This window comes from Takifugu rubripes, chromosome 13 (genome assembly GCF_901000725.2).
Source record: "Takifugu rubripes chromosome 13, fTakRub1.2, whole genome shotgun sequence".
Lineage (NCBI taxonomy): Eukaryota > Metazoa > Chordata > Actinopteri > Tetraodontiformes > Tetraodontidae > Takifugu > Takifugu rubripes.
In genome coordinates this window covers 12,179,989-12,192,698 of record NC_042297.1, presented here as the reverse complement: position 1 = coordinate 12,192,698, position 12,710 = coordinate 12,179,989, and the positions used below count along the sequence as shown (strand labels likewise).

General features: G+C 42.1%; 2 protein-coding genes across 3 annotated transcripts; one reads left to right on the top strand and one right to left on the bottom strand.

Moving 5' to 3' along the window:
* Nucleotides 1–234: 234 nt before the first annotated feature.
* On the bottom strand, nt 235–6,165 carry slc67a1 (solute carrier family 67 member 1). Of its 2 annotated transcripts, none has more exons than XM_011609862.2 (10): nt 5,483–6,165; nt 4,168–4,265; nt 3,937–4,082; nt 3,709–3,841; nt 3,489–3,601; nt 2,600–2,713; nt 2,394–2,494; nt 2,216–2,317; nt 1,623–1,743; nt 235–1,536 (listed from the first exon to the last, which is right to left on the bottom strand). In XM_011609862.2, the coding sequence occupies exons 1-10, from the start codon at nt 5,627–5,629 to the stop codon at nt 1,349–1,351; spliced, it is 1,263 nt and encodes a 420-aa protein (XP_011608164.1). In that variant the 5' UTR covers nt 5,630–6,165; the 3' UTR covers nt 235–1,348. The 2 variants fall into 2 exon arrangements, with proteins under 2 accessions (XP_011608164.1, XP_003969813.1); XM_003969764.3 differs by having other exon boundaries at nt 236–1,536; nt 2,600–2,710; nt 5,483–6,163.
* A 1,042-nt stretch (nt 6,166–7,207) lies between these two features.
* On the top strand, nt 7,208–12,152 carry LOC101065304 (very-long-chain (3R)-3-hydroxyacyl-CoA dehydratase-like). Its single transcript, XM_011609861.2, has 11 exons — nt 7,208–7,449; nt 8,141–8,186; nt 8,320–8,393; nt 8,547–8,711; nt 8,915–8,966; nt 9,310–9,420; nt 9,643–9,770; nt 10,067–10,179; nt 10,255–10,361; nt 10,442–10,573; nt 10,775–12,152. Exons 1-11 carry the CDS (start codon nt 7,369–7,371, stop codon nt 10,849–10,851), a joined length of 1,086 nt encoding a protein of 361 aa, XP_011608163.2. The 5' UTR covers nt 7,208–7,368; the 3' UTR covers nt 10,852–12,152.
* The last annotated feature ends 558 nt before the right edge of the window (nt 12,153–12,710 follow it).

The following is a 12,710-nucleotide window of genomic DNA, read 5'->3' as shown; positions in this document are numbered from 1 at the left end:
CGAGCACGCTCATCTCTGACCTCGGTGAGAGCAGGTCGCTCGCAGAGTCACATTAAACTTTCAGAGGACCCAAAGGTCCCCGTCAGGAGTGTTAACAGCAGCATTGTCCCACCCACCCGGACTCAAAGGGACAGGTGTAACAAGGCACCCCCTCCAGTGGTCCAGGCCGCCCCCCCCCGCTGGGCCCACGGGTACAGTGACACCCTTCAGCTCCACCTAGAGCTCCTTGGACAGATGCAGAACTTTGCTTATTACAAGGAACTTGGAGTTTGGCGAGTCCGGCTCCCGGCCGGGCCGAGATGATGGGATTGGGACTGAGACGTCTGATCACATTAAAGGTGCAGCCTGTCCCAACAGGCTCTACTAAGAGGTTCTAAAAATATCCTCCCAACAAACCGGGGGAAAACGGGCCCTCCGTGGCGCAGCTGCGTGACAGACTCGGTGACAGACTGTGGGTCGACAATAACACCCTGACCTCCTGCTGTTCGGAGAAGATAATATTTATCTGCTGGACGTGATATTTGTCTGCAGGAACAATGACAACACCTGCTGCAGCGTGCGTGACATCACCTCCACAAGCTGCACTCGGCTGAGGCGACAGAGGAGAAAAACTAAATAAATAAAGGCAACGCGCGTCGTTTGCTCTACATCATTTGTGTTTCTAATTTAATGGGGTTTTGCTGTTTTATTTGAAACCATATTTACGCGTTAAAAGGGAAAATAATTACTATTGTTTTATTGTTTGGACTTCATGCGACCCAAAAACTGCTTTAGCGGGCTCATTTCTGTGGTTCTAGCAGCATTTGTATGCAGCTTCCAATTTTTTTTCTCATCATTAACTAAAATTGACCAAACAAGGCAACTGTCTGTCCGTAGAACCTCACATCAGCCAAAGGAAGCTAGCTATCGTTAACTTCTCCTGGAACACTTTGAGAATCTGCCACTTCTACCCGCGTCTGCCACACCTGTCACTATTTTACTTAAAGATCAGGCGTCTCTGTTAAGATCAATGACATTAGGTTTAATTGTGAGTTTTCTATCACGTCTAACTCTGAATGAGCACGTAAAATTCCAACACTGGTTTTAATAATTAATGTACAAAAATAAAGGTTCATTGTTCAGGTAGTAGTGGTGCTAATCTGTTCTGTATTCCCACATCGTGGCTGCAGACTGTAAACTCGGGCAGGCGTGATGGGAACCTGGATCCCAGAAGTGTCACCTGATTAAACAGGATGTGCTTCCTGCTGGTGCTCAGGCCTGAACCTCCAGATCGTTGCTGTTCCTGCTGCACAACGGTGATTTACATGTCCCCCATCACCGACTGAGGACGGGGACCATCGGCCTGATGTCATTCCTTTTGCTCGTCTGTGTTTTTTAGGTGGCGCCGCAGCAGGTAGGTGAACACGGCGACATTCATCACAAACTGAACAGTTCCGATGGAGGGAAGGCCGAAGTTCACATACAAGAAGCCCCCAATTGTCGGTCCGACTGTGCGCAGCAGCGACTGGACAGAAGAACAGAGTCCCAGCATGGTGCCTGTGCACAAGAACCAAGATTACCACTCATGTTTTGTTTCTTTTGATGACTTTATCAGTGAGAGTAGAGGAAGAGGGTGGCCTTACCGGTGTCTGAGGACGGTACGCTCTTGGTGAGCATGCTGTCCGTGATGACGTTGAACATGCTGAGCGAAAACATCATGGGGATGATGGTGAGACACAAGTGGAACACAGTCTGCATATTAGCCTGTGGAGGTGACAGAACACATGGCTGAAGTGCAGCATATCACTCTTAACTCTGGTGGTGAGAGGAACGATGAGGATCACATGCTTTCCACAGGATGACCATGAAACTGAAAACACTCTCATCCAGACAAATATGAGGATGCTAACAGGTTATTGGGACATATGTGCCTACAGTTCTCTCTATCAGCACTAGAAGACACCTTCATCCATGCTAACTCACATGCTGGTGCAGCCTACAGAACCACGACTCGCAGCTTTGTCTCCCCCTTCTGGTACTGAAGATAATTGCACCCACGATTAGATCATCGTTGGCTTCAACATTCCTTTCCTTTATACTATAAAGGAACATTTTCCATTTCTACGGTGGCCTCATTTTGTGATTGGGTTCAGCTAGCTGCTCAAAAAACATCTTTGTGCTACAAGGGTACATCCAATATTTGTACATGCACGTGTGTGTGTGTGTATGTGTGTACCTGGCCCAGTCCCACCAAAGCAGAAACCCCAACCGACAGAAGCAGCAGCGAGCTCTCAGAGAACCTCGCAGTCATCCGACCGATCACGCCCCCCTGAATGACCTGAACAAAACTTGGGATTATATCGATACGAGCCCAAATATCTGACATGGGTGCGCTGAACACCAGCAGTATTTACCATCTGGACGATGCCAAAGAAAGCCATCAAGTAACCGTTCTCTTCTGGCTGCAGCTTGAAGAATTCCAGAGCTATGATGGAGAACATGACCTGGAAAATGCCTGAGAAGAAACAAGAAAAGCACCTTTCAAAGTGAAGACGAAAGGAAACCAAAGGCCATGTTCATCTAGCGTACATATTGTTTTGCTAGTTCGACTCCGTCTCACCTGAAGGTAAACTCACTGCGATCTTCACGATGAAAGTCCGCGCCACGCCGGGAAACTTCATCAGCCGTGTGATCTGATCCACACTGAAAATCGACGTCTTTTTGTCGGAACCTGCTACAGACAGAGATAAACAACGAATATCAACAGTCACATTCTGTAACAGAAAATCTGCATCCTGAGGAATTTGCGAATGGAAATGAGTTCAAATCCTCCCTCCCCAAAGCTCCAGCCAGTGATTTATGATGATATTTATGACCACTAACTTTTCACCACCTTACCTTTACCTGAGTGAACCTTGTTCTGCTGTTACATCTGCAGCCGTTTCTCTGCTGGTGTAACACAAAACCAGCGCGTGACTGACAGTGACAGTCACGCGCGGATTAGCACATGAGCATTAGCAGAGGCCTCGTTCACCCTAAACTCAGTCTGAGGAACATTATCAGTAGAAAAACGATCACTTAAAAAGCGCTTTATGTCAGATATAAATAACTCCATAATGACAGAGAAATTGAAAGTCCCTTATGTTCTTATTAGCTTCACAAAGGCACCCTCTATCGGTACACATTCGCCACTACACCATCAAGCTTCTGGATTTTGCAGTTAAAATAAAATTTTGAAGATTATTTTCAGAGTTTTTGTGGTTTGGATCCAAAAAGGGAGTAAGTTTTGCCCTATATTCTGAGCAGAGCGTGTTTTCTCTATTCTCGTACAGGCTCTAATGCAGACGCTAGCTCGCCGTCAGAGCAGCATGGAAAGATAAAAAGAATCATCACTCGACCCAAGTGTCAGCAGACCAACGCAACATCTGGATGATGTGTCCTCTGCATCCTCAGTCGGAAGGTTTACGGTCGTCACGAATCATTGTTGGCGTATCTGAGGCGTGACTCACCGTTGGCGGTGGCTGTTGAAGCGTGAACTTTGGTGTTTTTGGGGATGAACTTCAAGACCAGCAGGAGACTGAAGAAGCTTCCTGCAGCACCGACGCAAGCGGTGATTTTCTCCCTGGGAAATAGGAAATATTCCAGAAAATAGTGCTTTAGCAGTCAGAACCGAGCAGGAGGTGGGGCAAGATGAGGCCGGGACATTCAAACACAAGCGGTCGCGCTCACCCGTAACGAGTGTTGAGATGGCCTCCCAGAGTGGACCCGGCAATCATACCGACCCCAAAACATAGACCCAGCTTGGACAAAGCGTCCGCTCTCTTTTCCGGTTCCGACAGGTCGGTGACGACCATCTGAGAAGCTACAAGAAATGAATTTAATCTGGGAAAGAGGGAAAACTGGACTGTCCAGGTGCCCTTTGAGCTGACTCTACATTGAAGGCGCTCAGGTGCTCACTAGGTATGATGTGCATGAGGAGCGTGGGCAGTTTGTGAATAAACAACATGGCGGGATGGTTGGCGGCGGCGAGCAGCAGGAAGAAAACCACAGAGGAAGAACACGCCACGCTCAGAGCCGTGCGGGCTCCAAACAGATCTCCAAACCTGGCGGGAAAAACGATGACATCACAATTTAACCATTTATTTATTTAGATTTGCTGGACGAAAATGGAACCCCCCCCCGCCTCACCTTCCAAACAGAGGACCCCCGAACAGCTGGCAGAAGCCCACCATGGTCTGCAAGTAACCAAACCACAAGGTGTCGAAGCCCAGTTTCTTCGCCAAATACTGGAAACCACAACAAAAGCAAGACATACAATATCATACAAGTAACAAAAGGTATGACGTAATCGTGGCATCGGCGCGACCTTTGGCTGTATTTGAGGAAGGTGGAGGCTTTGTATGTCAGACATGAATTTTTGCCTCGATTTTTCACCTTAACTTATCTGAACTCCGGTCATTAGCGTAGCAATAAAGGTGTTTTGTGAGGTCACGACCTTTGCCTCAACGTGATGCTTTCAGTGGTTTAGGGTGTAGAGACACGCATCATATTCAGGGAGTAAAAACATTTCACTGAGTCACGACTGAAAGAAACTTCTACAAACTATCGTCTGGTATTTCTAACACCAAAAGTGAGAGTTTAACGTGACGGAACATTGTGATTTGCTACGGATGAGAACCAGCCTTATTAACAACATGGAGATCAAGATTTATGCAATATTTTCATACTTTTGAACACACTCAGGTCTGAGCAATTATTGTGATGAACACAGAGGCGGGTCCCCCCCCCCCCCCCCCCATGGGTGCCAGACAAACACGCCTCCGTGTTTCTACAGTAGCCATGAAAGGACATTTGCACCTAACTGCAGTTAAGTAGTCATTTATGTTGTTTTATAGCTATAAACAGCCTTTTTAAGCATGAAAATAACATTTAAACATCCTAAATGATCTTTTTAGTCATTTTGTGACCTTGGAAGAATCGAAGCCCCATAATGACAGATATGTGTGTGCCAGATGTGTGACTGCTGTTTCGGTATAGTTCCCATACCTTAAATCCATGCAGTAACGTACTGTGTACAGTATTTAGAAGACAACGTTTCAACAGATTAATATGCTTTCAGACTGGGAAACATAACTTGACCATTACGTAACACACCGCGAGATGACATTGCAAATATGACAATGATAACCAGTATAATGTCCGATAAAAGCACCTGTTAATAGTTTGCACGATTTTTCACCGACGCGAGTTCCATTTTAATAAAATTACTTCTTTTAGTTTGATTACTGAACACACTTTCACGAGTTTAGGAGAGACGTGGGAAGCCATCATTAATCAAAAGCGTCATCGTTTTTACAAATGATGCAGAACTCAAAACACGTTCGCTGTTGTAAATAAAATGGAATTACGTTTATTTACGTTTAATTACGTAAAGAAAAAATATCAAGTTCACTGCATGCACGGAAATCTCGGCTTCCTGTTTCGATATGGCAGGGATACTTACGGGGGTGATCGAAAACTGCAAAAACATCCATGTAATATCCAAAGCAGCGATAATGTAGACAACCTGAATGATTTTGCCCCGGTTTCTTTTGTCTACAGTGTTATTCTGTGATGAGGTCTCATCGGATAGTTGTACTTTCCGATTCATCGCTGTTCCTGAAGTAGAACCTCCGCGTCTTTAAATCAAAAATCAGTGCTATTTCTCTCGCCGATCTCCTGCAAATGAGCAAGACTTGCAGATGATATCGATGTTTGAATGGTCGGAAAATGACCTCTGGCCTGAAGAACTGTCACTTATTGCACCAAACCTGGAGACCACGATCCTTCCTGTACTTTGGAACCGAACAGGGGCACCAAGGGGGCGTTACTGAGGTGTACATTAAATGCTGGGTATAATTATGTCTAAAAAACAACAACAATCAAACAAAACCATGCAGAGTTTTCATGTTATAATGCTGGAACTCTGTGCTGTATATCAAACTGAGAACGGCCGAACATGAAAACATCATAACCGGGAAGTTTTACGTGATGCGTTCATGTAAAGTCGTAATTTATATAATGCGTTATGAATATCTTTGTGTATATTCTCATCCAAGTTGGGTCATCTAAACAATAGCTGTATATTCATATATTTGTATGCCTGCACTAAAATCTACACTTCTTTGTATAAGGGTGCTTTTTATGCGTATAAACTTGAGTGAACTAAATTGACACAACAATTCCCTCTCTAGAGGAGTGTTGTGGCCATACTCTATATAAAAGTGATCGAAATTTTGGAAAAAATTATTAAAAGTGAAAAATAAAAGCTGATTTAAATCTGGAAGTTAAATTTGTACTGCAATCTGTACTGCCAATTAAATCTGTACCGCAATAATAAATGTAACCATAAGCACCTTTAAGACATAAGGATGGTTATTTTAAAAGTGGGGCATTACGCGCAGCAGCTATTCTAAAATTAAATTATTCTAAAATTAAAGAATTAAATAATCAAGTGTCAATAATAATGTTACTCATGCTGTGAAATTTTTAAATAAATCTAATTTAATTCATCTCGCTTTTTAAAAAGATATAAAAATAGATGATTTTGTGGGTAAAGGAATTATTTATTATATTTTAATTTTATTTATTTTATGACTATTTATTAGACATAGCACCGTCAATGATCTGATCCCTGAGTCATAGCGCCCTCTTCTGGTTGACATGAAGAAGCAACACAAATTAAAATCATACTGGACAATTTATAGTTTGTCTTTTTTTCCTATATGTGTGTAAAAGTTGTATTTTAAATGCATTTGCTTTTGCCAAACAGTGCTTTTATTACATTGTATTGCGATTGCTTATAACTGAAAATGAATAGTCTATGACAGAGTTGAAATCTATTTTGTATTCTATATGTCTATGCTAAAGGAACATTTCATCCAAATAGATCACAATTCGGGCTTTTTAAAATTGCTGTTTATAAAGGTAAAAGAAACAATGGGTTTTACATTATTAAAGTCGGTCTCGATGTTCAGCAATAGTGTTTTTAATATATTTCTCCCAATATTGGAAGTTTAAAAAACTATATAGAAGTCGCTGAGGTATGTGAGCGACACGTAAAGTACAACATTTTTTACTGAAGTCCAGGACTTGATTAAACTTTTTTGTAAGCTTCATAATATTAAATAACATTTTTTAATATATATATATAGAAACTACTGTGCCTCAAATCGGCGTAGGCCTCTTATTTTGGCATCGGCGTCTCCCGGAAGTCTCCTCCATCATCTGCCGGAAGTTCTTACTGATATACGGACGTTGTTCCGGTCCCAGATGAGGACTTTGCGGTTTTAATTTAAATAGTTTTCCATTATTTTATGCCACAAAGACAGTATAAATCAGGCAGTGACCATGCAGCTCCTCACGCCCCACGTTTACTGGGCTCAGCGGCACGGAGAGATTTACCTCCGGGTGGAACTGAGCGATGCCAAGGTAGGACGGGCCACCTCCACCCGGCGTCTACTTACACTGTACATTATATAAACATGGTGTTTTTTGTTATCCTTTTGTAACTTTTGCCTGTATAGGTTTTCTCTTACTTCTTAGCCTAGCAGTTAGCTAAGTGACGCTAAGGATTTAAGATATAATGGATTCGAAATATATATGCATGTGGTAATTTAGCGTTCTTATGACGGTGTAAACGTCGTCCGAAAGTTAATACTCACGTCTCTAATGTTTTGTATCGACATTAATATTTTTAAAATTTTGATTGGTTTTAAACACCGCTGCCTCTAACGTCTTCAATCATCATTGTCCTGAGTCTGCAGAATGTAATCCAGATCCTCTCCCTCCTGACATCTCCATCCCATCCAGCATCTGTTGAGCAAATGTATAATTAAAAATGTATGACCTTTTAAATGCTGCTCTGGCTCTTTAGCTTGCATTGTAGGGGATTGAATTCTCTGAAGAGCATCTGTTGCCTTGCACGCAGCTTTGCAAAGATACTCTTAAGAAAACATTGGTAATTTTTGTTAAGTTCTCTCGGGACAGAGGAAATAGCTGCAAGGAGGTCGAAATCTGAGTTGGGTTAATTATCTAGTCTGGATAAAGTTTGTGAGACAGTGTTTGTCTGTTTTGGGATGCTGTTGAGGTTGTTTTTGATGGCTACCTTTATGTTTTACAGAATCTTGACATCAGCCTGCAAGAAAACAACACACTTCAATTCAGTGGTTGGTGTTCACATTAGTGGAGTGATGATATGACCAGAGGCAATTCCAAATAATGAATGCTCTTCATCAGACAGCAATTCCAGAATGTCCTTCCTACTGCATAAAATAATAAAGTTTTACTGTTGGTTCGCAGCACAAGGTCATGGTGCAAAAGGAGAGAATGAATACAGGTTTAGCCTGGAGTTCCTGGAACCAGTTAAACCTGAGGTACTGACACTCGGGTTTGTCTGTTAAAGTGTATTTTAATGCAGTTTGCTAACAGTGAATAGCAGAGCTCAGTGGAATAGAAAAGCTAACTAAAGTTACTGGAAAACCCGAAAAGCAGGATCTGACTGACATGTTCTTTTGAACACTTTCCAGATTTGCCATAAATCCACTCAGCGTCAAGTGGACATCAAGATCAAGAAGCAGCAGGAGCGCTGGTGGGACCGTCTGACGCTGCAGGAGAAGAAGCCTCTGTTTCTGGCCCCAGACTTTGACCGCTGGTTGGACGAGTCCGATGCAGAGATGGAGCTCCAGGCCAAGGTCAAGGCCTGCGAGGCAAACATGCAGTAGCTAACAATGTTGCCCACAGGGGAGAAGGCTGCAGACTGTAGAGAAGGCAAATTATGTTTAAATGTGCTGGTTTCACCTTCTAATCAGGCTCTAATGATGTGTTTATGCAATACCAGTTTATGTAAAAGTCTTCCGTTTTTGAAACCTGGAATTGTGGATTTGATGTCTTTCAGGAGCAAGAGAAGATTAACAGGATAAACGTGGAGTCGAGGGTTCGGAAAGACCGTGAGTCACGCTGAACTTGGGTTTCAATCACTTGATGAGGTCAAAATTGACATGATTTAAAAAAAAAAAAAAAAAGAAAAGGAATTCAGATCATTTTAGTTTTTAGTACTTCCTGAATTATATGGTGGAATTTTGAAAGGAAACAATGAACATCAGCCATTTATTACCTAATTACTCTTTGGTTTTGTTTTAATATTATTAAAAATGTGGAAATATTTAAGAAATGCGTATTAATATAATTACAGCCTGTGGCTGAAATGGTCCCAGAGTGACGATCAATATCTTTTGAGAGGAATTACCAGAAAGGTTGGCACCATTTTAATCATTCTTTCTGTGTCCCAAGCCTATCTTGGGCTAAAGAAAGGCTACCTGTTCATGTACAACCTGGTGCAGTTCCTGGGGTTCTCTTGGATCTTCGTCAACTTGACGGTTCGGCTCTTCATCCTGGGTCAAGGTTTGTTTGTTGGTTTGTTTGTTTGATCACTAAACGTCAACACCTGCTGTACCACAAACGCAGCACAGGCAAATCCAGCTCTCAGAATGTGGCTCAAAATGAGAGATGAGCTTTTGTTTGTCTCATGGAAATATGTGCAGCAGGGATTTGTTATGCAAATGATGGGGATGAATGTGATGCAGTGTGCTCTTTAATTATTCCGGTGTGTGTTTCCCTCTGCAGATTCCTTCTACGATACCTTCCACACCACAGCAGACATGATGTACTTCTGTCAGATGATGGCCGTGCTTGAAGTTGTAAATCCACTCTTGGGTCTGGTCAAGACTGGATTTTTCCCTGCTATGATACAAGTAATTGTACCTGACTTTTTAACATGACAAATATTAAATAATACAGAATTAACTACGTATTGAATTGTGATCTGAGTCGACCTAATGTTAGCCAGCGTTGGCTCACGTCACATAAAAAGTAAAATGATCCCGAACTGTCTTCTGTGATTGTTTATGTGTTTTAACTGTCAGTCGGTGCCTCCTAGCAAGGGTTTAGCTACCCAGCGTAACCTTACAGCCGACCGGTGGCTCAGTTTTGGACTTCCTCCCCCCAGAATCATGACTATGCTGTCAATCATCTCCATGCAATGTTGCAGGTGGCCGGCAGGAACGTGATTCTGTTTGTGATCTTCGGTAGTCTGGAGGAGATGCAGAACAGGCCCGTTGTCTTCTTTGTGTTCTACCTGTGGAGCACCATTGAGGTCTTCAGGTGAGCTCACCCTCATCCCTCTGTCTCCAGTTCTTCCTGTCTGTTGTAATGTCTGTGCCACCTCCTCCTCCTCAGGTACCCCTTCTACATGCTGGCCTGCATCGGCACAGAGTGGAAGCTGCTCACGTGGATCCGATACAGCATCTGGATCCCTCTGTACCCGCTGGGGGTTTTGGCTGAAGGTAGTTTTCGCCCGATGAGGGAACCGATCCCTAAAGTTCACGCTGGTGGCTGATGACGGACCGTCTGTGCTTGTTTCCAGCGGTGGCTGTGATCCAGTCGCTGCCCATCTTCGACGAGACTCGTCGGTTCAGCTTCCCCCTCCCTGCAGTGCTGGGGGGCTCTCTGAGCTTCTCTTGCCCTCTGCAACTGTACCTGGTCCTCATGTTTTTGGGTGAGACTGTTTTAAATCGATTAAATGGTTATTTTCAGTGTTCTGAGGGGAAACAGCTTGTTTTCACTGGTCACTTTTAACTTTTAGACGACTCCCTGTGATGCATTAGAGACACTGCTGTGTCAGACTGTTCAATGCCTCCAATATTTCATTATCAGAGTTACATCTCTATTAAAAATGTGTGTTTTTTCTCCCGTGCAGGACTATTTATTAATTTCAGGCACCTGTACAAGCAGAGGATGCGACGATATCGCACAAAGAAAAGGAAAGTCCAATAAACCAAGATGGACTATCTGCTCAAATTGCCTTCACCAGTCTCTCTCTCTCTCTGTCTCTTTCTTTCTTTCTTACACACACACACACACACACACACACCGGTTTCATATCAATTAACAAACTGAAACTAATTTAATATTTGATTAATACTGATAGAATATCTCCAAGGACAAATAAATATCCTTCAAATGTAAATTATTTGTAGTACAGGGTGAAGGCAGGGCTGAGTCGGTCAGCCCACCACCAGGGGGCAGTCGAGGTAGTTTTGCCATAATTTTGGAGAATTCTGATGTTCATATAAATTACAGTCTGTAGATGGTTGTACAAGAAAAGCCATTTTGGGATGTTTATCATTTTACCTGCAACAGTATAAATGTTCTTGATTAGATTTTATATATTTATGCTCATTAAATGTACAACTAATATTTTAAATTAATATGTTGAATAGCTGTGTGATCTGAGCTATGAGCAGTTTACAGAATCACCAATGCTCAACTAATAAGCACCATTTGTTGGGTGAAAGAAAGTCACATTAATTATAAATCATCATTGAAGGATTTCCCCATTTATTCCTCATATGTCTTCTATTTCTTTTTCTCAACCATCAAACATGAGATCTTACTGTGTAGATGCTGTGAATGATTTTATATTTCTGTAGGTTCAAGGAATGAAGTTGGTCTTTTCTGATAAGTTAAGCTGATGAAATTTTGAGTGTCTTTTTTCTTCTGCAAACCAGCGTGGATGTCAACAGTTTCAAACACATGAAATCCCTCATGACCTAGAAGCTAAACATGTGTTGTGTCCTGTAAATACTACAAATGTTACAGCTGACAAGCGAAGCACAACATCTGCATGTTGCGCCCCCTACAGGTATGATTGGGGAACACACCTCATCACTGCTGATGTGTTCCAGGGCTCCAGCAAACATTATCCGTTAAATCCTAAATATCAAAATTCCTCTTAACGCCCATGTTTTTAACAGTGTTGGCATCTTTCTCTCTGCAATTGAACACTTGACTGAGTCTCTATGCAGGAAAGTTGTAGAAACTAGGAAATCGTGCTTTATGTTTTTGGACTCAAGTGTTGTCGGCCCTCATGCTCTATTTCTAATTTTAAGCCTTTCCTTTGTACGAATATTATTTATTTGTGTTTCTAAAATTGTTGTTTTTGAGTGTTTTCTTTCTATAGGTGCACGTTTATGGCAGTGTTCATTGCCTGCATATTATTTTCAAAAATTTAACTGCATTTCTGAAGGTCTTATGTTCAAATTTTATTTTGACAAAAATAAATGATTTCTCTCAGATGTCAAGGCAACAGTCTTTATATGAGATTTGAGATTTCATCCTGAGGAATAGCAATGTAAAACCTCTGGAAACAAATTTAAGTGAGTGGAGGCACCGATTGACAGATAAAATATATAAATAAAATCAAACTGCCACTTCGATTTTACACAGGCTATAACAGTCAATTGTCCAGAGTCAATTTTCCAAGCAAAAATAAAGTTTCATAGGATTTATTACCATTACAAGCAAATGCACAAAACCACGACCCTTTGTCACCTCTCTTTCCCTGGGAACTATCCATCAACCCTCCCAGGTGCCTGTGTCTGCAGATCCGTACATGTACTCTCATCCTGTGCACGCCAGCTACCCAGTACCTTCAAAATAAAAGCATGGTCAAATGCCCCCAAATAAACTTGCGCTATACTACATATCAAAGTAAAGGTGCATTCCCCAAAACTAAACAACAAAAAAGTAACATAATGAGTAATTAGACACTACCAACGTAACAAATAGCTCCAACACTGAGATTTCACATGTGATTGTGTTTTAATGCTTTTATTGGGTTCTAAAGTTGACCG

What these genes read in the sequence shown, in the direction of transcription:
- slc67a1 (XM_011609862.2), bottom strand. Translation starts at nt 5,629, where the DNA reads ATGAATCGGAAAGTACAACTATCCGATGAGACCTCATCACAGAATAAC. An exon ending in CATCTCAACACTCGTTACGG is followed by an intron (nt 3,602 to 3,708) that starts GTGAGCGCGACC and finishes CCTATTTCCCAG; the next exon opens with GGAGAAAATCACCGCTTGCG. An exon ending in CTTTGGTGGGACTGGGCCAG is followed by an intron (nt 1,744 to 2,215) that starts GTACACACATAC and finishes TCACCTCCACAG; the next exon opens with GCTAATATGCAGACTGTGTT.
- LOC101065304 (XM_011609861.2), top strand. Translation starts at nt 7,369, where the DNA reads ATGCAGCTCCTCACGCCCCACGTTTACTGGGCTCAGCGGCACGGAGAG. An exon ending in CAACACACTTCAATTCAGTG is followed by an intron (nt 8,187 to 8,319) that starts GTTGGTGTTCAC and finishes GTTGGTTCGCAG; the next exon opens with CACAAGGTCATGGTGCAAAA. An exon ending in AGCACCATTGAGGTCTTCAG is followed by an intron (nt 10,180 to 10,254) that starts GTGAGCTCACCC and finishes CCTCCTCCTCAG; the next exon opens with GTACCCCTTCTACATGCTGG.